Source organism: Myotis daubentonii, chromosome 1, assembly GCF_963259705.1.
Source record: "Myotis daubentonii chromosome 1, mMyoDau2.1, whole genome shotgun sequence".
NCBI classification, from domain to species: domain Eukaryota; kingdom Metazoa; phylum Chordata; class Mammalia; order Chiroptera; family Vespertilionidae; genus Myotis; species Myotis daubentonii.
This window is the reverse complement of record NC_081840.1, coordinates 43,592,270-43,618,792: the sequence shown is the minus strand read 5'-3', so window position 1 is coordinate 43,618,792 and position 26,523 is coordinate 43,592,270. Positions and strand designations below refer to the sequence as shown.

The 26,523-nt window shown below is 41.1% G+C and overlaps 1 protein-coding gene and 1 pseudogene across 1 annotated transcript in view; one reads left to right on the top strand and one right to left on the bottom strand.

Annotated features, from left to right (window-relative positions):
* IQCH (IQ motif containing H) overlaps nucleotides 1–26,523 on the top strand; it is a 198,818-nt gene that overhangs the window by 44,919 nt on the left and 127,376 nt on the right. The window contains exon 6 of the mRNA XM_059697431.1: nucleotides 18,083–18,203. Coding sequence (XP_059553414.1) covers nucleotides 18,083–18,203 — 121 coding nt within the window. The remainder of the gene's footprint in view (nucleotides 1–18,082; nucleotides 18,204–26,523) is intronic.
* Nucleotides 3,034–5,192, bottom strand: LOC132227785 (small ribosomal subunit protein eS8-like; annotated as a pseudogene).

Sequence of the window (26,523 nt, the reverse complement as noted above, 5' to 3'; positions counted from 1 at the left end):
ACATCCCCCAAGGGGTCCCAGACTGTGAGAGGGCATAGGCCAGGCTGAGGGACCCTCCCGAGTGCACAAAGTGCACTGGGCCTCTAGGAAACTATAATAATCATTCAAATGATTAAGTGAAAATTAAATGAGCTAATACATGTCAAGGTCTTAAAGCAGTGCCTAGCCCCTAGTAAGCATTCAATGAATGTGCTGGTATTCATTAAAAGAAGACAGGCAAGTTCTCTGATGGACACATTTGGGACAACATATCAGTCAGTTGTACAGTTACAATACTGCATGTTGCATGGTGATAATACAGCACTATAGATCATTTCATTGCTCACTTTAGGTTTGGGTTGGCTCTTAGCTGGTTAGGAGTGTGCTGTACAATCTTCACTTGGCATCACAAGGTTGCAATGCTACTTTACGACTGCAGATAAAAGACCAGCAATAAAGCATCATCTTAAAATATGGACTCACCAGACAAAATAAAATAGGTTGTTTTGAAACTGCATATCTGACAGAGAAAAGTGCTGAGATATCCGAAAAGAATTTAAATGGGACATGATGGAACATATTAAAATGTTACAAGACACATTTGAAAAGTAGTTTTGATCATTCAACTCTTCAATAATAACATTTTATTTTTTAAAATATGTTTTTATAGATTTTTAGAGAGAGAGGAAGGCAGAGGGAGAGAGAGAAACATTGATGTGAGAGAAACATTGATTGTTTCCCTCCTGTATGCTCCCCAACCAGGGATCAAACCCACAACCTGGACATGTTCCCTGACCAGGAATAGAACTGGCAACCTTTTGGTGCGTGGGACGATGCCCAACCAACTGAGCCACATCAGCCAGGGCAATAATGGCATTTATTAAGAGTGCCAGACATGATGCTAGGTGCTTTATGTACACTATCTTATTTACCCCTACACCTATAAAATAGATGCAGTTTTTATAACCACTTGACACTTGAGGAAAGTAAGACTAAGATTTAGCTATCTGCCTAAGGTTATGAAGTAAGTAAGAGAGTCAGGATTCAAATTATTTATGAAGTCTATTTGTCAAATCTCCCAAAATTGAATACTTAACAACTAATCCTTAATTATTAAGGAACATGAGTAGTTGTTAGATATTGTTAGTGATTCTATTTTGAAACAAAAATTCCTGCTATTCCTTAAAACTTCTGAATTATTTTAATTGAAGAAAATCATGAGATTATAAGTACCATAACAAATTGTTAGCTATTTGAAATTACTTATCTGTTTACATGAGGATTTTCTGCACCTTGTGCAGGCAAAATAAAACACAGAAACAAATTGTCTGCGGTGATGGAAGTAAGATTACAGTTATTACCTATAACTCTTGATTTCATAATTTGCTTTCATCAAAACAGCCTCATTGGTGCCAGTGCTAATTCATATATACATATAAATATATATATAACTAACATAAAGGGTGGAGCAAAAAAGGTTTACACTTGTGAGTACGTGAAACACAGAGTTCACTCTTGCATTATGATTAATTAATTACTGTATTATTTCCATACAAACAACTGCAAATCTACTTTTGTCCTACTTGTTTATATACATATTTATAAAATTATACTAAATTCTCATAAAACTTGCATTTATTTACATATCAGCATTCTACTTAAGGTTGCATTTGAAAAATAGATTCTATTGCTGAAAATAAATTTTAAAATCTTTGGCACTACCGTAGAGTATTACCTCTCCCATGGGCTTTTGCTTTTTAACAAGAGTAAATCCTCTATTTAATTAAACCCGAGGAGTTAGACTCTATTAAGGGATTTCAAGCACGAGCGGGCAGGGAGAAGAGGGACCTGGGAGATGCAGCGAGAGAGCCTTTGCCCTGCCCTGGAATCATCCCGGGTCAGGAGCCACCTGCTAACTAGGATCCCTGGTGGGATCCAGTGCCTTTGCACTCAGTGACTTGAGATTTGGACTTGAATTTTGTATTTGTTTGACTTTGTACTAAGAGGTTATGTTTCTAATCTCATAGTTCCACGTGGATGAGCCAAAAATGAGGTCGATAGAGGAGCCTGAGTCAGCTCTATGATAGATTTAAGGCACAAGGAGCCCATGGACAGAACTATATTATAATGTAATTGGTTTCCAATGTTTATTATTTTATGCATTTATAAGAACACTATTCTGCAAAGGGGCTCTTAGGCTTCACCAGACTGCCAAAGGGGTCCATGAACCCCCAAATTAGAACTCTCTCTGATAGGCCTCCCTTTCATTCACGCAAATATCCAGTGTGGGGCAAAGTATGTGTCAGAAAAGAGAAGTAACTTGAAAACTCTGTATTCCTGTGGATGACAGATCCACTGCTCTCAGTTGATGGTGCATGAAACCTGCAAAAAAAAGTGGGTGCATCTAGACTGCCACTCCAGATTTTCATAAGAATTGCATCTTCATGAGTGAAAATATAAAACTTCATGCTTTCATCTAACTACCGTTGCTTTCCTATAGCAAGCAGGAAAATGGAAAAGCCACAAATGTGATAATACTTGCAATATTATAGTAAGTGTTCTGTTTAAAATGAGGCAAAGGAGAAGTACTACTGCAAGTAGCACAATAGCATTAGCCATAAGAGAAATGGGCCTAATAGAACTGTTTTTATCATGACCCAGGTTAATTATCTACTGAGAGGTACTTGAGATGAATAAATACTATTGCTGTGTTCTCCAATATTCTAACCCATTGTACCTTAAACTGTACTTGGAATCAAGTATACATTCCTAACCTTTTAAAACCTCTTTGGTAGAACAGAAGTAAGTACCCAGAGATGACAGTGATTCACCCTATACTTTCTTTAAACGCATAGCCTCTGAATCGGAACGGGCAATGTAAGCCCAGGAGATGTCTAGTAGGTGGAGAGCCTTCTCGTTGGGCCTACTGCAAAGACCACTCACCGGCAGCCAACATCTTGTTTCTTTAATAATAACACTAACTAGACTACATTCCTATTTGGGGCCTTGGTCTTTTATCTTTTATTTTATTAATTAATTAATTAATTTATTTATTTATTTAGAACAAACACTTTTATTATTCCTCAGATAGAACTCCAGCTCCTTGCCCTCCAGCGCATAGCTCTCTGCTCGGCCGCACTGGCCTGGTCTTGAAGCGATGCATGCAAGCAGCTTGCCCTGCTGGAACTGCTCCTCGAGAAGACTGCTGATTTTGGCATCCTTTTTCCTTTCATCGTATTTCTTCTGAATTTTCTTTGATCGTTTTTTGTTCAAAATCTCTTCCTCTTCAGGAGTCAGCCTGGCCCCCTTCCTGCGGCCCAGGGGCAGTGCGCAGTGGGACTCGTATCGCTGTCACGATGCAGTTCTCCACTAGGGTCTTGGTGCGGACCAGCTCGTTGTTGGATGCGTTGTAGACAACACCAATAATCCTCATTTTGCGCGTACAACACTCGGAGCCCCAGGAGAAGTTGCCCACGTCCAGCCTCAGGGCCGGTACTGCTTGTTGCCGCCGCGCACGCGGACTGTGTGTATGCGGCGGGGTCCAAGCTTAGTGTTGGCAGCAGGGCGTCCCAGCTCATATTTTCGCTTCTTGTGGTAGGGCTTCCTCCGGCCCCCGGTCTTGCGGCGCTTGTGCCAGTTGTCCCGAGAGATACCTACCCATGACTCGGCGCCGGCTCGAAAGAGAAAACGCAAAGAATCACAGTCCGGTTTGTAAAACGCAGCCCCGCCCTAAACATAGAAAGTCGCCGGCAGTTAGGATGGTTTTGCAACCGTGTCCTGGGTCCCGCAGTTACCATGTGTCTGCGACTGCAGGAGACATTCCTCCTAAAAGGGGAATCTGGGCTCTGAAGCCCTGGGGAGGGGTCTGGGGAGGGGTGCTGGGGAGAGGATTCGGGGCCTTGGTCTTTTAAATCAACTTCGACATGTTGTTGGCCACATGATCATGTACTTATTTATCTTGTTTAACATGCAGAGTTGGGAACAGGGATAGGGGAACATCTCCCTGTCACCACTCTATGCTTCCTACCTAAAGAATTGTATTACCCAGAGGAGGAGAGAAGCCCTGGCTGAAAGAAAGGATATATCAAGAAGAAAAAGAGAAAGATAGGAAAAGATGTGGGAAGGAACCAGTCCGTAATGGAAAGTATTCTTGGGGGATTTCTTGGCGAGATACCCTGTTTCCCTTATCTCCCCATGTTTCCCAAGCCACTAAAGCCACTTAGAACAAAAGATTTAATCCCCCATGCCTGGCTGAGGGTTAGGTTCAACTTTACAGTAAGTCCTCACTTAACATCATTGGTAGATTCTGTGACTTTAAGGGAAACAACACATAACAAAACCACTTTCACTGTAGTCTCATGGATATAAACCAAAGTTCTTATGTTTTAACAAAACAATGTGGAATGAAATGCCAATCAAGAATCTGCTATACATATCTCACATAAGCCTGCCTGAGGACCTAACTACTCATTTAAGAGGTTCCTAAGAAACCTCTTTTATGAGGGACAATCTTTGCAGAAGGTTATCAGGAGAAGTTGTAAAGTGAAAGCAGGCACTTACCCAAGATAGGTAGCTGACCACCAAGAAAATGTTATCTCGACTTCCTTCCCTCCACACGCTTAAAGATGTAACTGATATCTAATATTGGATTGTTTTATGTAATGGTGATTAGGGGGAAAGAGGATTGACTCAGCAAAGGATTTTCAAAAAACGGTAACCCTCTCATTATGGAATTATTGTTTAACCTAAAGCATTAAAATCCCAGGGGAAGTACCTGTCACCATCTTCCCACAGGGTTTATTCCTTTTACCTGTAGTTTCAAGTGAAAGGCCTATATTTTAGTAGAAGGGAAAGTAATTCCCGCACAACCGCCGTTTTCTAACCTCGAACACCTGCAGGACACCTAGCGGAGCCTCTGGGGCTCCAGGCTGCATTGTAAACTGCTGTGTATCACCTGCTCAGGAAACTGCATGTGGCGTCACAGCCAGCACTTCCAAGTACTTCTCTGTGTTGGGTGTGGCGTCAAGTACAACATGCACAGATTATCTCATGCAATCCTCACCATAACCCTGCAGCTTAAGTACTGTTACTACTTTCATTTTATACTCGGGGAAACTGAGGTGAAAGTGGTTAAATAATTTGCCCAAAGTCACAGAGCTATAGGTCGAAGGGTCATCATTCAAATTCAGCCAGTCTGACTTCCAAGTTGGCATTCTTGGCCCTTATTCTGTACCACCTGCATGGAGCTTTGAGGATGGTGATTTGACCTGCATCCCAGGGATAGATCTGGGACCCAGTCAAGAACTGTTTCCTCAATGACCAAGGAATTTGTGGAGAATTTCTCTGCCTTGGTCTGGGAAGAGAAGTAAAGGATCAAACTTCTTAGTAAGAGGCAACATTAACTCAAGGATTAGAACAAGAAGAGGAGCTGGTACTTGTGCCCCTCCAGCTTTATTGAGGTACAATTGACATGGAATTCTGTGTAAATCTTAGGTGTGCAACGTAATGATTAGATGCACATATATATTGTGAAATTATTAGCACAATGAGGTTAGTTAATACCTCTGTCACCTCACATAATTACCTTTCGTGTGTGTGTGTGTGCACGCATGCACACATGAGCGTGCGTGTGGTGAAAACATATAAGATATACTTTCTAGAGCTGGTATTTTTAAGATGGAAACTTCCCCCAAATAGATTGTAAACCCCTTGAGGGCAGGGACCATATCTCCAACATAAGGCATAGTGTCCAATCTGGTCAGGATCCAACTTAAACGTATTGTTATTGTGTGTATGTGGTTAATGACTTTGAACGACTTGTTAAGGGCCTGTGTAATTGAGTTAGGCTGTGTCAAGTTAATTTAAGTAATGAAATTTCAATGTACCTCATTTGACTACATTTGTAGAGAACTCCTCTTTTGGGCCATAAAAATGTCTTCCCAGATCTCTTTAGGTAGAATTAATTTTCCCTTCCCTAGATTGTCATTGTATGCATTTAAAGCTTCTACATGCCAAGCCTTGAATTTACTGAGCAACGTTAAAGAACAGTTGAATAGCCCTGGCCGGATGGCTCACTTGGTTACAGCATCATCAAATATGCCAAGGTTGCAGGTTCAATCCCGTACAAGAAGCAACCAATGAATGCATAAATCAGTGGAACAACAAATTAGTGTTTCTCTGTCTCTCTCAAAATCAATTTTAAGAAAGAATGGTTGAATAAATACAAATGTGTAGCATATTCCTGAAAAGGAAAAATAATTCTAATAAGAAGGCCAGTTCTTTACAAATTAATCTTTATATCTAATGTAATTACAATCAAAATTCTTATGGGCTTTGTTTGATTTGTGTGGAATATTAATTCTTTTCAACTTGCCAGTGCTCATCATCTTGAAAAACAAATGGGCAAAGACTTCATTCCCCTCCCCTGCCTGAAGATTAATAAAGGTGAACTTTTCATACTACTTACTAAAACATGTGATATAATTACAGTAATTATAATAGCGTCCAATGGGTAGAAAAATAAATAGGTCAATGGAAAAAAAGTGAGATATTGATTTTTGAATAAAAGACAACTTTTAAGAATGTCATAAAGGTGACACTATAAGTCAGTAGTTAAGGGAGGACTTGTTAGATAAATGGTGCTGAGTCATTTGGCTAATGATTTGGAAAAAAGGATTAACTTAAATCTTACATCCTATATCAAAGAAAATTCCAGAAGGATTAAATTAAAATGTTTTTTAAGAGAAAAGAAATAAGCAAACCACAAAAACAGAACTATTTTTCAAGTTAGTCAAAGGAAGGTTTTTTTCAAACGCTATAACCTCATACAATATTAACAGTCTTCATTACAAGAGAAGTCTATGTTTATATTGGGCTCCAAGCCTGGATCTGTCACCAACTTCTATATATTTTGGGGACAATCACTTTCACTCCCCGGGCCTTATTTTGTTCATTTGTGAATTTAGATCAGGGGTCCTCAAACTACGGCCCGCGGGCCACATGCAAATACAAATATTGTATTTGTTCCCGTTTTGTTTTTTTACTTCAAAATAAGATATGTGCAGTGTGCATAGGAATTTGTTCATAGTTTTTTTAAAACTATAGTCTGGCCCTCCAGCGGTCTGAGGGACAGTGAACTGGCCCCCTGTTTAAAAAGTTTGAGGATCCCTGATTTAGAGCATTTAATCAAATCATCTCAAAGGTCTCTTCCAGTTCTGAAAACTCACAATTCTGACTCTGATCTAAATGTATTCCTTTTGTTCCCTTCCTTTCCCATCTACAATCACCAACATATGAAGGTAAAACAGAAAAGCAGACCAGGTAAAACTGTTTTCACCTCTGATTGTGGAAATAAAATTCACAGAAGGTGTTCATGTTTTTCATTTTCCACGTATGATTTTAACAAGGCCTTTGCGGAGCACCTACTATGTGCCTGACCCTGTCCAAGTGATGTTAATGCATTACCAGTTTTAATACTTAGGACTTGTCAGATTATTACCCCCTGTTTACAGATAAGAAATAGGATTGTAGAGGTTAAGATGTATGGTTAAGTCATATCATTAATATGTGGCTCAAGAAGAATTTGCACGTATGTTTTTTTCTGACAGTCTGATTCAGCGCTTAGGAAAATTATTCCAAGAGAAATTATGCAAAAAGGACAAACTTTTACACTTACACACATGTGCACGTGGACATGCAGTATTAAGATGATCTATTCCTCACAAATCAATTTCCTTACTAAATTAATATTGTTTTTTAAAAATGGATTTAATTTGTATTGGGGGGGGCGGTTAATTCCTTCATTGACTTAAGCAAAAATACCTGAACTAGACCTGCTCCTAGCCGCCTTTCAGGCTTGCCTAGGCATCTCTTCTGCAGACTTTACTGATACAGCACAGAAATGATGGCAAAGCCCAGTGGAGCCGTTGAAGTAAAAGTCTCAATACTGCTCAGGAAGGGATGCCAAATTAAATAAAAAGAGCCCCAGCAGTTCTGCAGCTGTGTGCCAACCCAACTGCTGGTATGAGGTAAATGAGGACCAAACTTCATTTCACTTGTGACCCTCGCCGGTATTTAAACAAAAATGCCTGGAGACCGGCACACTGTTCTTTAATAGGGGAATAAGCAGCAATAGCAAAAATAATCATAATAAATGATAAACCCATTCACAAAGCCTTTCTTAGGCCTTAACTGAAAAGATTACCATTTAAACTCATTTCCTCTCATGTGGTCCCTAGTGAAGGTTGAGACAGTAGATTCAGTCTGAGCATGAGTTTTTAATCTACAGCCCTAAGTTACCATAAGGAAAGTTACATAAAAGGCAGAGGTAATCCAGTTACTTTCCTTTCCGTTTCTTGTGACAATATTTGAGTAGTGGTGTGGCATAATATCCACCAATAGGCAAAGATCACAAAGCATTCTCTTTTTCCTTTTATGAGATGTAATAGGTATGCAGGTGAAATGCCAGTACTTTATTGTTCTCTAGTGATTATCTTTTTAGAATTTTAAAATTTATAATGGAATGTAAAAATAAATGCTATCAAACATATAGAAAAATATAGCAACTAGAAATAGATTTTTACTTGTCAATCTGAATCCATCAAAAAATCCTGAGTCCCTTGTGTTTCAAGCTCTGAAGAAAAGTTTTGTCTAAAATCAAGTGATCACCTATCTTTTAACTTTGCAGAATGGTATAATATTAACACATTATAGCAATTACAATTGTTAGCTATGTATTAATCCTTTGATCATTTTCCCCCAAAATGTATTCCAAAGAATACTGGTTCCTTGGAGTGTTAATAGGTATTCCCTGAAAGGAAAGTTTTGTGGTCCCATAAAATTGGGAAACATGAAGTTAAAGAGAGTCGGACTAATCTTTATACCATTAGGCCACCTGGAGTCACTAACACACTGAGGTGCATTTTGAATCTTTAGTATGTTGCTGAAGTGCTGGATTTTATTGAACTATTTTTAATGGGACATTTTTAGAAGATACTATATATATTTCCTTCCTTAGTCACATTTTCCTGGAATTTAATACTTTCTTGAATGGGCTTTGGGGCATTATAACAAACCATTTCTTAAATGTGATATGCAGGCCTGTAAGGTGTGCAGACGCTCACACCTCAGACTTCTGTGTGTTCAAAATATTATTTTTTCTGGAATCTCCTCCATGGTCATCTCTACTCACTACATTCTTTGGGTCTGTTCACAAGCCCATGGTCACTTCTACCCTTTTTTATCACTCTAAGACCACTTCAGTTCTGAGAACTGTGACCCTGTGTGTGTGTGTGTGTGTGTGTGTGTGTGTGCCTTTTCTCTTCCTCCTCCCTCCCTCCTCCTCCTCCTCCTCTTCCTCCTCCTCCTCCTTTTCCTTCTTCTTCTGTCTCTCTCTCTCTCCTCCTCTCCCTTCTTTATTTCTGATATTGGTTATTTCTGTTATCTCTTTTCCTTGATTAGTCTTACTGAAGTTAATCAATTTTATTAATCTTTTCTAAGAATCACTTTTGGCTTTGTTAATATTCTTTATTATTTGTTTTCTATTCCATTGATTTATCCTCTTTACTCTTGTATTCTCTTCCTTCTACTTATTTTGAGTTTATTTTACTCTTCTTTTTTTAAAGCTTTTAGAATCTTAGGTCATTGGCTTTAGACCTTTATTCTTTTCTAATATAAACATTTAGACTGGTAAATGTCTCTCTAAGCAGTGTTTCAGCTGCAATATACACATTTTGATACATTGCATTTTCATTCAATTCAAAACTCCCCTCATGATTTATTTCTTTTACTAGTGATTTATTTAGAACTGTGTTCTTTAATTTCCAAATATTTGGGAATAGTTTTACATTCCTCATTCTTATTGAATTCTAATTTAATTTCATATGGTCAGAGAACATATTTTGTAAGATTGAGATCATTTGAAGTTGATTGAGACTTGTTTTATGGTCCAGAATATAATTTATTTTGGTGAATGTTTCATGTACACTTGAAAATAATGTATGTCATACAGTTGTTGGCTGTAGTGTTCTATAAATATCAATTAGGTCAAGGTGGCTGATGGTGATGTGCAGATCTTCTATATCCTTGCTGATTTTAAAAATTCATCTGTTATGCACATCACTGAGGGAGGAATGTTAAAATCTTCAACTCTGATTAAAGTTTATCTATTTCTTTCTTTAGTTTTGTTTCATGCATTTTGTGTTAATATTAAAGGCATATATGTGTATGATTTTTATGTTTTCTTGGCTAATTGACCTTTTATCTCTCTTTCTCTTTAATAATACACCTTGTCTTAAAGTCTACTTTGTTTGATATTAATATAGCTACTCTTTTTTTTGGCTTACATGGTATATAAATCCCTTTTTTGTTGTTACTCCCATCTGTACCTTTAAAATTAAAATTCATCTCTTATAGAAAACATGTGGTTTTATCTTGCTTTTAAAATACAGTCTGATAAACTGTCCTTTTTAGAGTGTTTAATCCATTTCCACTTAATGTAATTATTGAACAGCTTTTTATTTAGAACAACCATTTCCCCCACTTATTTTCTATTTTCCATTATTCCTTTATTTTCTGCCTAACTTAGGGTTATATGATTTAAAGGAATTTTTTAACACTCTGTTATATTAGCTTTTAAAGTATATCTCTTTGCATTATTTTTAGTGGTTGCTCTAGGGATTACAATATGCATCCCTAACTTAGAGTTTCCTTAGTGTTAATATTGCACCAGTTTATATACAATGTAAGGAACTTGCATTGAATTCTGTTTACCTCCCAATCCTTTGGCTATTGTTGTCATGTAATTTACATATATTGTAAACTAAACAATATGTTATAATTTTTTTTGCTATAAACAATCAATTGTCTTTGAGAGAAATTAAGAGAAGAAAAATATAGTCTTTATATTTACCAGAAGGATCTGAGTCTTTTGTATTTACAAGAAAGGGACAACTTGTGTCATTTTCCATCGGCCTAAAGAACTTCCTTGAAGCATTTCTTATAATACATGCTTGCTGGTGACATTATCTTCTTTTGTAAAAAAAAAAGTCCAGAGTTTATAATTACCTTCAGGAGAATAAGTCTGTTGTAAGCTACTCCACCATCCCCACAAGGGTAACTAGGCGGTTATTTAGCTTTGCCACTGTAATACCTTTATCAAAAAGGAAAATATCTGCTAATGTATCTGTGTTAACTGCTCCTTCCCAATAAACCTTGTGGTTATATTTCTCTTAAAACACTTTTTTTTGCTCTATTCCTTCTTCTAATGCAGTGGTTCTCAACCTTCTGGCCCTTTAAATACAGTTCCTCATGTTGTGTCCCAACCATAAAATTGCTACTTCATAACTGTAAGGTTGCTACTGTTATGAATCGTAATGTAAATATCTGATATGCAGGATGGTCTTAGGCGACCCCTGTAAAAGGGTCATTCCACTGCCAAAGGGGTCGCGACCCACAGGTTGAGAACCGCTGTTCTAATGATATCCTATCTAATAAAAGAGAAACATGGTAATTGGCGTACGACCGCTACCCTTCCCATTGGCTAATCAGGGCAATATGCAAATTAACTGCCAGCCAAGATGGCGGCCGGCAGCCAGGCAGCTTGAAACTAACATGAGGCTTGCTTGCTTCAGTGGCAGAGGACTCCAACGTTCCCCGCCTGCCGCTGCAGGCCTTTGAGCTGCAACTCTAAGCAACTATGTAACAAATATAGAAGCTAAACAAAACCCCAGAAACCTACTTTAGCCTGCTGGGCTTCAGCCAGCAGGATCGCAACACTGTAAGCAAAGGCCAGAAACCTACTTTCAGCAGTGGAGGCCTAAGGGCTGGAACCAAGCCTCAAAGCTAAAGCTGGCCCAGAATAAAAAAAAAAAAAAGAAAGAAAGAAAAGAAAAAAAGGAGCGGTTGGGAGCTTCAGTCACCCCCGGTCTGAAAACAGCCCTCAGCCCCTCACCTAGACTGGCCAGGCACCCCAGTGGGGACCCCCACTCTGAAGGATGTGTGACCAGCTGCAAACAGCCATCATCCCCTCACCCAGGCTGGCCAGGCACCCCAGTGGGGACCCCCACCCTGATCCAGGACACCCTTCAGGGCAAACCAGCCGGCCCCCACCCATGCACCAGGCCTCTACCCTATATAGTAAAAGGCTAATATGCCTCCCAGCACTGGAATCAGTGGAGCCGCGAGGCCTCTCAGCACCGGGATCAGCGTGACAGGGGGCAGTGCCCCAACCCCCTGATTGGCCCTACTCTGTGCGTGACAGGGGGTGGCGCCACAACCTCCCCATCGACCCTGCCTTGAGTGTGACAGGGGGTGGTGCCCCAACCCCCAATCGGCCCTACCCTGAGCGTGTCTGAGGGTGGCATCACAACCTCCCGATCGCCCTGCTCTGTGCATGACAGGGGGCAGCGCCCCAACTCCCCAATCGGCCCTGCTCTGAGCCCGACCAGGGGCTGCACCTAGGGATTGGGCCTGCCCTCTGCCACCCGGGAGCAGGCCTAAGCCAGCAGGTCATTATCTCCCGAGGGGTCCCAGACTGGTTTCATCCTCAACTAGGAAGTTCCTCTTTGCGGAAGTTCATCAAAATCTCAGGAGAGGGAGGAGTGTCTACAGACTTTAACAAAGACTGTGTACATCCTGAAACAGAGGCTTTTCCCACCCAAGTCCTCAGGTAGCAAAACAGTAGAGAAAACCCAGAACAACCAGTTCTCATGTGTAGGGAGAGAAGGCACACTGGCACAGGACAGTGGGGGAGGAGATACCACATCAGGGCAAGCAGAATGTCTGCGCAGTTGCCTGAGTAGGTGCAAGGGGAATAGAAATGATATGGTCACTACACTGATCTATTATATAAAGTCAATATTTTACCCGCAGCTAACAAAGGAGAGAGAAGGGAGGAGGGTGGGAGGACCATGGGCTGCAAAAGGCAAAGCCTAACCTAGAAAAAGACATAACTCAAGGAACAGGAGGAATTTTCTCACAATTTCTTCACATTACAACACAGCTTGATTGGACCATAAATTAAGTAAAACTGGAGCTCAACCATGAGATGACAAATAGCAGAATGAGATAAAGGGAGTTTGAAGATATAAGGAAACAAACTGAATACCAAAATGCTTTATGGCACTAATAAACTATAAATAGAAAAAACTAACACTGCTTAATATTGAAATATTGACATGAAGAAAAGACTGTAAGCACAGTAAATGCGGAGGGAAAATAAAGGAAATTATTTAGAAGCTAATACACATGTATATTAGTTTGTTAACAGGCTAAGCTGCTGTAACAAAGACATGGAAAAATATAACACTTTATATAAGTTAGGTTAGCTCTCATTCACAAAATAGTGCACAGGTGAGAAGTTCAAGGCTGGCAGAACAGCTCTGCTCCGTGCAGTTATCCAAGATATGGTTCCTGCTATCTTGATACTCCATCATCTCCTCATTTCTGTGTTTACAGACACTCTCATTTCAATGACTGAAACTGGCTTCTCTCTATGCCCAAAGAAAGGATAAAGATGGGGCAAGAACTTTTAGGAGATGTCCCAAAGGTTATACTTATCTCTTCTACTCACATTTTAATTGGTCTGAATTGGGTCACATGTCCACATTTAGTCACAGGGGACAGTGGGCAATGTAGTCTGGAACCATATAGCCATGTGCTCAGCTAAAACGTAGGGTGTCCTACTCTAAAAGGAACCAGGACACATATGTAATACCTTAATCAATAAAGAAATTAAAAAATATATAAAAAATAAAACATAAAAAAAATAAGTAAAAGGAACCAGGAGAGAAGGAATAGTTAGGTATCGCAATATGAAAGATAAAGATGAGCCAACATTTAAAGGCACTTGGTGCCCCTAAAATGAGAACCAGCAAATGAAAGAGTTGTACCAAAGATAAAAAGGAAGAAAAATGTTCCAGAAGTGAAGAACTAAATCTGTAGGTGGAAAAAACAACACTGAATCCCAGGAAATTTTTATTTAGAATATTTAACATGAAGGTGTTTCCTAAGTTAAATACCCGAACTTCAAATAAATAAAAAACGCTTCAAACATTCAAGTGGAAAGAAAAATCGCCTGCAAAGGGTTAAAAAAATAAAGCTGGCATCAGATTTCATAACTGTGGTTCAGTATTGACCACGCTTTGAGAAAAGGAAGGATGCCCCCAGATGTAATTGAAGTGTAAGGGATCAGAGAAGTAAAATCCCCTTGAACACCTGGGAAAAACTGCTTGACAACCAAAGCCAGGCAATTAAGAAACCGATCAAAATAAAGAAGTCAATCGGAGAGAAACAAGGACAAAAAAACTGTTGGTGAGCACTGGGTCCATTTGCAGGTAGAATTAATACTAAACAGTCATAGCAATTATGGTTTCAAAACAATGTGAATCCTATAAATCTGGAGAGTGTAAAATTAATAATATAATACAAAATGGGAGGTGAGGGAGGGGAGATGGGAGCAGCAAGAGAGTTCGAATGCTCTCATTTTTTTGAAGCTGGGGTCATCCAAAATGAAACCACGTGGTTTTCAAAAATCAAAATGTTTTTCATGATCACCTGTGTGTAACGAAGGGGCAGGGGACCACAAAGTGCTGCCTTGAGGGCTGACCACCTGTTTTTGTTAGTCAAATTTTATTGGAACATAGATTCACCCTTTTGCTTACACCATGGACCTGAACAGCCTAAAATACTTCCTGTTTGGCCCTTAAATAAAAAACTGGCCAAGAAAGCCTTTAACAAAGGCTTCTTGTAGAGAAGCCTTTTTTAACTCACAGGAATCTTGTGTTAAGAAATATTGGAGGTTTAATAATTTGTTGGGTTTAACGCAGTCATTTCCCTTCCTATTAAATTCATGTCAAATTAAGTTTAAAATATAATATAAATCTAATTTTTAATAAAATAATATATCAGTTATTCCAGAGATGTCAGGGATAATGGGTTACCTAATGCTATTTGGCATGGGTTCTTAAACTTGTATCTTTGTGTGTTTCTGTATTATTTGGAATCTTTATAATGAACATATATCATTTTTACTAGAATAATAAAATAAAATGGTGTTCTATTTGAGAACACTGGAAGCAAATACACCAAGATATTAACAATGATTAATTCTGGCTGACAGGAAAGTAATTGCTGTTTTCTTCTTTAAGCTTTTGTGTGTTTTTTAAATATTAAAAAAATGTGAAGCTATTGTAGACGGTTTAAGCATAAAGTGATAGAGTTATGAATTATAGTTTTTGAAATAGTAATAAACTACCAGATATAAGGGACAGTGTTCTATTTAAAATATGATTCATTAATAATATGGTACTCCATATTATACAAACTCCAAAGCATGATTCCGGCATAAAATAGAAAGCATGACATAAAGGAGCAGCCAGAAGGAGATGATATTCAACTTCTATTAGGCAATCGTCACAATCATAAAGCTGGTATTTTTAACTTGCATTAATCTCAACCTAGCTCTCCAGTCTCATCACCCGACCTGCCCTCCTGACACACACACCATACTCCAGCCCCATAGAGCGCCTCACCTTCAACAAGAACTTCATGCATTTGTGTGCTATTTCACTTTGTCTCCACCATTCTTTCTACCCATGTAATCGCACCCTCTTCTCCACTTGACACAGTTCAATGCTTCTGTTCAGGTGCAATTTAAATATCACTTCCTGCAGTACATCTCAATTTTGGCTGTGCGTCAGAATCACCTGGGAGCTTTACAAAAATATCAAGGTCCAGGCTCCAGCCCAGCTATTCGGATTTAAAGGCCCAGGATTGGGGCCCAGGCAGCAGTATTTTTAAAAAGCTCCCTGAGTGATTCTAACATACAGTCAGGGTTGAGAGTCATGGCAAAGCCTTCTGCCATACCAGCAGGCAGAGTTAATGACTCCCTCTTCTGTACTCCCACAGCCCTAAGCTTTTCCAGTGCTCATGAAATTTAATGCTCACTGTATTAAAGTTAGTGTGATATAGTAAGTGCTCAATAAATGCGGTTGTTACAGTCCTTCTCCCTCCAACCAAGCGTATGCAGACGTGGTTATCTTTACCACGGGAACAGGACGGGAGAGTGGGCTCAGGTTTCACATCCAGTGACACTGTCTGCGGAATTAATTTCTATAAACTCGCCAGGATATCACCTCCCTTCCATGTCCCTAAACACACACTCACACCCCTCACTGCCTTTTCTGCATTGCCTTTGGGTCTGGCTTTTCCATGGTTGAGATTGATGTGGTTGGAAGAATGAAAGAAGCAGCGTTATGAATGTGCTGACTGCCTGACAGAATCCGAATGTCACCTGCCGTCTGTCCTGTCCTCTGTATCATACTTGACATGGTGTTTTATGTCGGATCCTGCCACTTCAGCTTTCAGGAGCAGGTTGTCAGGTGTACTTTGTCAAAGGCTTTCGGAAAATCCAGATAAATTGTGCTGTGTGCCCTGAAACTGCCAAACCCATATTTTACATCTTCACGGTGCTTGACAATTTTATTTAAGTTGAATCTCTCTTCCTTCCTCCGATTTACCTTTGCCTCCCTGACCCTCATATCAATCAGAGGAGTGGAGACCCGGCCATTTTTGGTGCTGAATATCCTCGGCTCTGAATGTGCCCTGTCTGGAGTGCAGCACACTGGGTGGTCATCTCAGCCTCGCTGACGAGGAGAAGACCTTATGTCTGGAGGAGGGCTGTGACAAGGAGAGCTGGCGATGAGGAAGAGGCCGAGGCACCTCAACAGGACCCCAGGTCCATGACAACACCACGTGCTTAAGGCTCCTCACTCTCCTGAAGGCCAGGCCTATAGCACTTCCCTTTCCTCCTCCAGCTCACCTGGAAGGAGACAGATTGCACTTACAGTCTTCTCTCTCCTGTAAAATAAAATCCTATTTACAGTCATTTTAAACTGTCCTCAACAATCAGCATCAGAGGGTTCGGTGTTCATGGGATGGTAGCTTCTTATAGTTTCCCTTAGGTACCACATCCTGGCAATGGGGCCCTACCAACTTGTTCACACAGACACTTCTCAGCCAACAGGTATTTGTTTTGTAACGTGATTTTCTCCCATGAGTCTTGGTGAAATTTTCCCTTTCTTTTTCCTTAAGGTCACCATGACCTTGGTGAGCAATAAGGTGCGGTACATCCAAGTCCAATGGCAAATTTCACTAATGTAAAATCAGATTCATCTTAAAATTGTATAATTATAAGTGTGTATATCTAGTGTGTACATAGTATATTTTAAGTGTGTATATCTGTGTATATCTAATATACAGTGTGACCTGGAACAATTCTGTCCTGGTTCTTTTCTGGTTAAATAGCAAATCGTTACCTGGTTCCCTTAGAAGATATGCAAATTAATTAATGTTTGGAAAATAACTTGAAAATTTAAATCAGTCTAGAAATATCAAACAGTTGCATCTTCCTAGCTGAGAGGGCCCAGGTAATTCACAATCTCCCATAATAAAGGTAAAAATATTGTTAGTGAGCTATACAATTAAATGTGATTTATATGCAATACATATAATCTTTTAAGTCTAGACACCATTTAATAGGAACAATTCACATTTCATAACTGTAATAAAACATTTTATGACTTTAGGAAAAGTAATCATCTTCTGTAACTGATCTATGTCTTAACCATTTCTGAGATCTGCAAGAGTCTACTCAGAGTTCATCTGAGTGTTAACTGATGTATTTATCTTTAAATTCTCCCAGGTTATTTTTTTTAATCCTCAAAACTCTAATATGTATTTCCTGGGAAATTTGCTAGTACAAAACTTTGTTGTATTCAAAACCTCTTCTGCCAAGATTTAGCACTTTTATATTGTAGTCATTAAAATTGAACAAAATCTTAATGTTCCTTTATTAACTACTATACTGACTTTGCATAGTGGAAATCACAACATGTTAATTGGATTTAATTAACTATTTTAAATTACACAAACTCCTCACAGTAGACAATAGCACAGGGTACTCATGAGCAATAAAATTGGAGCTGATATTGCTACCTTATTAAAATGTAATGAAACTATTCATAATCTTATTTATTGTTTACAAGAAGAAAACTTCATTTTGAAAGCAAAAATGTCTGCTTAAAACAGATTTTTGACCATTTAGGCAAGCGTTCAGAAGTTAATGAAAGGGCCCACCGTCACCAGCCTCACGGTTCTGCCAGCTTCTCATCGCACGAATCCCTATTTCACCCCGGTGCCAGTCTTACAAAAAGATGCCAGTAAAGGTTAGTGATTCAGTAACCATATTATGTGTCTAGGAATCTAAAGGAAAGAGAACTGAAGTGGGGTCGGGGGCCTGAGTTTGAATTCTGGTTCAGCAACTAATTCTCCCAGGTGACCTTAGAAGTCCAGTCCTCACTCTGGCCGGCCAGGTCGGACTGATGGTCATAGAGCCCCTTCCACCTCTGAAACCCATCATTCTATAGACTTAATATGATTTCAGTGTTGAGTTATTACATATTAAAGTATTGTGTTTAGTGATATTTCTAGAACTGCTGAGTAGATAGTTTCACATGCTGTCCTGGTAACATTTTAAAGTCTTATTTCATATCCTATCTAATAAAAGAGAAAAATGGTAATTGGCGTACGACGATACCCTTTTCATTGGCTAATCAGGGCTATATGCAAATTAACTGCCAACTAAGATTGGCAGTTAACTGCCAACAAGATGGCGGTTAATTTGCATATGTAGGCACAATGCAGGGAGGCAAAAGGGAAAGCAGGAAGAAGCCCCCTGCCACTGACAGTGATCGGAAACCCAGGGGGGAGCTAAGAGCTGGGGGGCAGGCGCCTTTTCCGCCCTGGCCAGTGATAGCAGGAAGTAGGGGTGGAGCCAGCGATGGGAACTGGGCACGGTCGAAGCTAGCAGTCCCGGGAGCTAGGGGTCCCTTGCTTGGGCCTAAAGCGTAGCCCATGATTGTGGGGCCGCTGCAGCTGCGGGTCCCCGCTGCCCGGGCCGGACGCCTAGGCCAGAGGCATCCTGCAGGGGCAGGGGCGGAGCCTGCAACCACGGGGACCTGGGGGTCCCCTGCCCAGGCCTGACACTTCTGCCAAAGGCCTCAGGCCTGGTCAAGGGGCCGATCCGGTGATTGGTGATCGGAGGGTGATGAGGGTCAACTCCTCTGGCCGAGGCATCAGGCCTGGGTGGGGGGCGGAGCCGGGGATTGGGGGGATATGATGGTCCCCTTGCCCAGGCCTGAAGCCTGGGTCAGAGGCGTCAGGCTTGGGCGGGGGGGTGGAGCAAGCGATCAGAGGGAGATGGGGGTCCCCTGCCCAGGCATGATTCCTGGGCCAGAGGCCTCAGGCCTGGGCGGGGGCCAGAGCCAGTGATCAGGGGGAGATGGGGGTCCCCTGTCCAAGCCTGACACCTCTGGCGGAGGCGTCAGTCCTGGGCAAGGGGCCGATCAGGCAATCGGAGGGTTATGGGGGTCTACGCCTGAGGGCTCCCAGTATGTGAGAGGGGGCAGGCTGGGCTGAGGGACACTCCCCCACACACACACCCAGTGCACGAATTTCGTGTACCGGGCCCCTAGTCTCTAATATAACCAAGTGAGGTAGTGGGTTTTTAATTATTTCTGTCTCACTTTCTGTTTGTTGTCTGGAGGTATTTTGGACCTAAAGTTGGTTCCCAAGGGTTTTTCTGGCACCTGGAGATTTAAAGTCTTATAGCTCCTATATTCTCTGTTTGTTGATCTGCTGATGGAGGGATAGCAAAGCTCAAGAGAACCCAGAATCATTGTAAGTCTCTCAACTTGTTGAGCTTCTCACAACGATAACTATTACTTTCCTAGTTATGAGCCATCACTGTTCATAAATCTTTGCGACATATGTTTTTTGTTAGTTTACATACTGTTTACTCCCTGGGAGTACTGAATCACATCAGCAGAGTTTCTATTTCTTGCTTTAGTGCCATTTTATATTCTTCCTAGATCAGTTAGAATGGATGAAATAGTGAACAAATCAATCAATCAATCAATCAATCAATGCTTGCTTTAGTAATAGACATGATTTTAAAAATGCTGTAAAACAAAGATAAATCTAGAAATATGGTAGCTTGGTCCAGAAAATAAATGGCATTTTTCTCTCTTAATTGTCTACCAGAGAACACATGGCCTACCATAACATTTGTGATTAATCAACCCATTTATCGACATGTATTTATTGAATACTTGCCATATGTTTGGCATTGTGCAAGGTACTTTGAGCGTCAGGAGCACCAGCCACAGAAATGGAGATTTTTTACATATTTCTGATGCTCTTAAATGTCACTTAAGCCTCACCCTAGGTCTACACAAGTCCAGCATGAGGTAAAAGATGAACAACATCCAGAAGAAAGAACCATTTTTGGAAAATGCAGGGCAAACCTCCCTGCTTTTTCACGAATTATCTTGCCAAATCCAAAAAAGGAAGGTTTTTTTTTAATGGTTAAGAATGATGTCTCACAGTAGTACACAAACCATATTTTCAACTCAGGCTCTTTGTGACTTCCAGCAAGTTGCTCTCTGATCTAGAATAAACTCTAAACTCTATAAACAAGGCACACCTGACCTGGCCCGCTCATCTCACTGCCTTCTCTACATGCCAGCCACATGGGCCTTCTCTCTGTTCCTTATCAGGCAAACACATTTTCACATCAGGCCCTCACTAGTGCCTTTACCTCTGCCTGTACAAGTCACCTCCTCAAGCATCTATTGTTGTTGTTTCTTCAAATATTATCGCAGTTTGTAATTATATATTTATTTGTGGGTTTATTTAAGGTTGCCTTCACTACTAGAGCCCCCATGAGGTCTCTCTGGCTCACCACTGCATCCTTAACCCCCAGAGTACTGCCTGATACATACTAGGCACTTAACAGATATTGTTGGTTAGATGAATGACATAATGAATGAACTTTCAATTCCTAATCTGTTCAACAGGAAAGTAGGAGTGTTACGAAAATGTAATGAGACAATAGTATTGATAGATAATTTTTAAAAACATGTAAAATCATGACTCATACAAATATAAAATGAACACATGTCAAAGATTTTATTTACCTTATCAATTAAAAGAGGGCATCTGTAAGACAACACAACTGGCTTAAAGGAGAATCCAAAGAACACACATTTGTAGGACTGGAATCTAATATAATAAAAGATAAACATGAAAATTGAACATACCTCCACTACACCCACAAGCCACACCCACCAGCCAACCAGGAGTGAATATGCAAATTAACCCAATAAAGATGGCAGTGGCCACGGAGCTGGAGTGAGCAGGAGGCTTGGGTTGCTCCAGGCGATGGAGGAAGCCAAGCTTCCCGCCTGCCCTGCCGGCCCTGAGCTCTGCTCAAGGCTACAAAGTTTCAATTATAGAAGATAAATAAATCCCAGGTACCTGCTTCCAGCCCACAGCCGTGGCCAGCCTGAAAACAGCCATCAGCCCCTCACCCAGGCTGGCCAGGAGCCCCAGTAGGGCCCCCTACCCTGAAGGGGCTGTGGCCAGCCTGAAAACAGCCCTCAGCCCCTCACCCAGGCTGGCCAGGCACCCCTGCAGGCAACTCCACCCTGAAGGGATGTGGCCAGCCTGAAAACAGCCCTAAACCCCTCATCCAGGCTGGCCACACCCCCATGTGGTGAGGTTCCCCACTGGGGGGCTTGGCCAGCCTGAAAACAGCCATCAGCCTCTCACTCAGACTGGCCAGGCACCCCAGTGGGGACCCCCACTCTGAGGGGGTGTGGCCAGCCTGAAAACAGCCCTCCGCCCCTCACCCAGGCTGTCTAGGCACCCCAGTGGGACCCCCACCCTGATCCAGGACACCCTTCAGGGCAAACCAGCCGGCCCCCACCCATGCACCAAGCCTCTATCCTATATAATAAAAGGGTAGTATGCAAATTGACCCTAACAGCAGAATGACTGGGAATGACTGGTCACTATGACACACACTGACCACCAGGGGGCAGATGCTCAACGCAGGAGCTGTCCCCTGGTGGTCAGTGTGCTCCTACAGGAGGAGCTCTGCTCAGCCACAAGCCAGGCTGATGGCTGCCAGCACAACGGTGGTGGCGGGAGCCTCTCCCGCCTCCTCCGCAGTGCTAAGGATGTCTGACTGCAGATTAGGCCTGTTCCCTGCTGGCAAGTGGACATCCCCCGAGGGCTCCTGGGCTGCCAGAGGGATATCTGACTGCCAGCTTAGGCCCGATCCCCTGTGGAGTGGGCCTAAGCCATCAGGTGGACATCCCCCAAGGGGTCCCAGACTGCGAGAGGGCACAGGCCGGGCTGAGGGACTCCCCTGAGTGCACACATTTTTGTGAACCGGGCCTCTAGTATTGAAATAAATTCACAAATAGATGCAAAACTGGCTTTTCCGTGTTCCTACACCAGACAGAATTTCCATTTATGCCTATGGATAGAATTATTTGCATTATTATCAGATATTTTTGCAAGTCAACCTTAATCTCTACAGTTGTAAAATAGTATCCTCTGAGACCAGGCCCAGGTAATCCCTGGCAGCTGCTGTATTCCATTGAAAAGGCATCAGCCATCTCTTTTACTTATTCCAAAATCTTAAAAAAAATACTTTTCTTACAGTCTTCTCCCATTAGGATCAAAGTGATCTCCAAAAATATATAGACATGTTCACAGACTAAGGTTAGTCTCATTAGGTTTGGCCTGGTTGTTTACATAGGGGTAGCGAGAATGTTAATTCACCATGTATGGCCTTTCAAATTGGCTCTGCTGAAGTCTTCCTAAGGAATTCAGATAGAACTTTAAAAACCTCTGTTATTTATTTTACAGAGGCTAGAAATCAAGCCCAAGAAACTCTGTCCACTGCATTTCAATGACAGGACCTAGACATTTGGGTAAATTCCTCTCTCCCAGAGGTACTTTAAATATTCTAAGGGTCTCAGGCCTGCCAAGAAGTGTTCCTTACCTGTAAACATTGTAACTGGCCAGTTTGGGAGGCTTTGTAAGCATTAGCATCATAAAGTCAACCTTAATTTTTTAAAAGTGATTTATTATACCTGATTAATACGTATCATTCTTAAATATTAAATTCACATTTTTCTAACTACACTAGTAAAAGACAAAGATGCTAATTGACTGTACCTTCATTACACTCATCAGCAAATCAGAAGAGTATGCAAATTAACCCAACAAAGATGGCCGTTAAATTTGCATACTATAGGCAGATCCCACTGCGCAGCCCTGCGCAGGCGGCAGCGCGATCCCCAGCCACCGCCCACCCCAGCGTGGGATCTGGGCCTGCCGTGTGAGGCCCAGGGCGGGGGGCGGGGGGGGTGGCGGGCGGCAGCGAGATCCCCAGCTGCCGCCCGCCCCAGCATGGGATCCGGGCCTGCTGTTTGCGACCGGGGGAGACAGGGCAGGCACTGTGGGATTGGGTGTGCCATCTGCCACCAGGGGAGCGGGCCTAAGCCAGCAGGTGGTTATCTCCTGAGGGGTCCCAGACTGTGAGAGGGCACAGGTTGGGCTGAGAGACACCTTCCCCCCTGCCAGTGCACAAATTTTTGTTCACTGGGTTTCTAGTCCTATATAATAAAAGGCTAATATGCAAATCGACCAAATGGCAGAACAACTGGTCGCTATGATGCACACTGACCACCAGGGGGGCAGACGCTCAATGCAGGAGATGCCTCCTGGTGGTCAGTGCGCTTCCACAGGGGGAGCGCCGCTCAGCCAGAAGCCAGGCTCATGGCTGGCAAGCACAGTGGCAGTGGTGGTAGCCTCTCCTGCCTCCGCAGCAGTCAGACATCCCCCGAGGGCTCCTGGACTGCAGGAGGGCGCAGGCCATGCTGAGGAACTCCCCCCACAAGTGCACGATTTTCATGCACCGGGCCTGTAGTATCTTAGTAAAAGGAAAACAGATTCTTATTGACATGATGCAAACAACTATATTGCCATTAAAAGTAAGGAGGCACTGCGTGGCTGGAGTGGCTCAGGTGGCTGAGCATCTCCTGTGCACCGAAAGGTTGCCGTTTCAATTCCCAATCAGGGCATTATCTGGGTTTTGCATTCAGTCTCCGGTTGGGGCATTTATGGACTGATGTTTCTCTCTCCTTCCTCTCTCTCTCTCTCTCTCTAAGCATGTTCTCAGGTGAGGACTTTTTAAAAATGTAAGGAGACTCAATGAGACTGTCTGAATTTGTGAAGTGAGGGGGTCACATCTAAAGTATTAGAAGTTTATTTTCTGGGAACTTTAGGAATATTCAATTTATTACATAGCTTTATTTCTCTCTATAAGTCAATCAGAACAGACCTCCTTTAATTTAAGAGACTTTACAATCTAATTGATTAATACCATTTGGAGACAGGAAATTTCTCCTACAGACTCATACATTTCCAGTGACAGATAAAGGCCTTTCTGAATTTTAGATACATAGACATGTAGATACTGAGAAAGCCTATCTCTTTCATTCTACAATTTCATACACAGATTAAAATAAACACAGAAACACAAAAACGTAATGGTCCAGATATCAGTTATTCTCCTTTCTTGGGAGCATGAAAATCCTAATTGATTTGTGTTCAAAATACACAAATAGACAAATAAAAAAACTACCAAACTGTATTCTCCATTGTTTCTCACTCAACTGGGAGCAGAAGACATTAATCCATACACAGAGATCACCAAATTTCCAGTCATTTTAGTTTACAACAGGAATAACTTAACAGCCGTAAATGAACCAAAAACAAAAACAAAACACAGGATTAATAGGAAGTAGTATTAAAATGAGAAAAACAGAGTCAACAAAATTCTGTTTCCACTTTGAATTCACCTGTGGAAGCCAAGAAAAATATGTACCTGGGCTTCATTCTGTCTGAGCTACACCATTTCTGGCAATTTCAGGTGAATCTTTTGCTTATCTTAGTGGTGTCTCCAAAATGGTTTAAGGATATTTTATTTATATGTTTTAAAGTACAATCATGACTCATACAAATAGAAAATGAGGTTAAGAGTGTTATTTAACTCATTAATTAAATGAGGAGATTAATACAATGTTCCAATTGATTCAAAGGATAATCCCAACAACAGACACATTTAGGAAAGTATGGAAATAAATGTGCAAGTAGGTGCAAAACTGGCTTTTTGGGGTTGGGGGGAGAATTGTCCCTCCATGTGACAGGATTTATTGGCATGTGTATAAACAAGAACTATTTGCATTGCTTTCAGTTTTCTATAAATTAGCCTTAATCTCTACAGAATTATAAAATAGACTAACTAAAACCAAAGGTGATTATACAGTCTGATCATTTCTAGAGGTTCCCAGCATTTTATTGCAAAGCTATTTACTAGTCTGTCTTGCTTATTCCATAGTCTTAATGTTTTCTTTTCAGTGGTAAATGCAACACGTGTGTGTATGTGTCTAAAATTAAGTGAATTGCTTCAACCTGTACTAAAGCAAGGGTTAAAATCATGCTTCTGTTCTTTGGGATTTTCAGAGAATGACCCTCACTCTCACAATAAAAATATACTGAAAAGGAGCTCTGCTTTTCACATCTGCAGAACAGGCGTAGTTCTTGGAAGTGAGATTTGATATTTATAGGTGGAAAATATTTGTGAGGACAAAGAATTAGTCTACATATTTTAAAGCATTTGTATTCATTTCAAAAAGGGCTTGAGGAATTGTACTCTGGATCAGTAAGTAGTTCTTAAGTTTTCAGAGTATAAAAGAAGGACCTGGAGTGCTTATTTAAAATGTAGGTTACTCAGCCTCAATTCTAGTGGTTCTTAAACTTCAGGGTACGTATTCAATAATGCATATTCCAAGACACTGACTGCAGAAAATTGGGCAGGTCTTGGAGGGCCCAGGAATCTGCATTTGTGATAAGAAATTCTCCCCAGATGATTCTGCAGTAAGTAAACTGAATATTTCTTTGTAATCAAGTCTCTTTTAGCCCACCAATCCCTCAGTAGTCATTTTTCTGAGTTCCTATGACACTAGACTTTAACACCTTAAAAAAAATTTAAACATGTTTTTATTGATTTTAGAGAGAGAGGAAGAGAAAGGGAGAGAGAGAAACATCAATCAGCTGCCTCCTGCACCCCCCCTTATTGGGGATTAAGCCCACAATCCTAGCATGTGCCTTGACTGAGAATCGAACTGGCCACCTCTCAGTGCCTGAGATGATGCTCAACCAACTGAGGCATACTGGCCAGGGCAAACACCTTTAATAATAACACAATATAGTCATTAGAGGTCATAAGGCAAATGGAAGTAATATTTGTCCCTCTTAGAATATGTGTCAACTACTTCAACTTAGTCTACCTTGGTACAGAGTTTGTATACTAGGATTTTATTGAGACCCAACGTTCTTTACTTTTTTTATATGAGAGCAACAAGGAGCTAAATCCCTATCACAAGTTTCTGTCAAGTACTCACAGAGTTTCTGGGTTTCTGGCTTCAATACAATAGATCCACCTTAATGAAAGTTTTGCCCCTGACAGCAAGCTTTGTTCAATTATTCATTTATTCGTCGATTTATTCATTTGTTTATTTATTTAACAATGTCTTGTCCTTAAAAAGCCCTGGCACCAGCCATGCT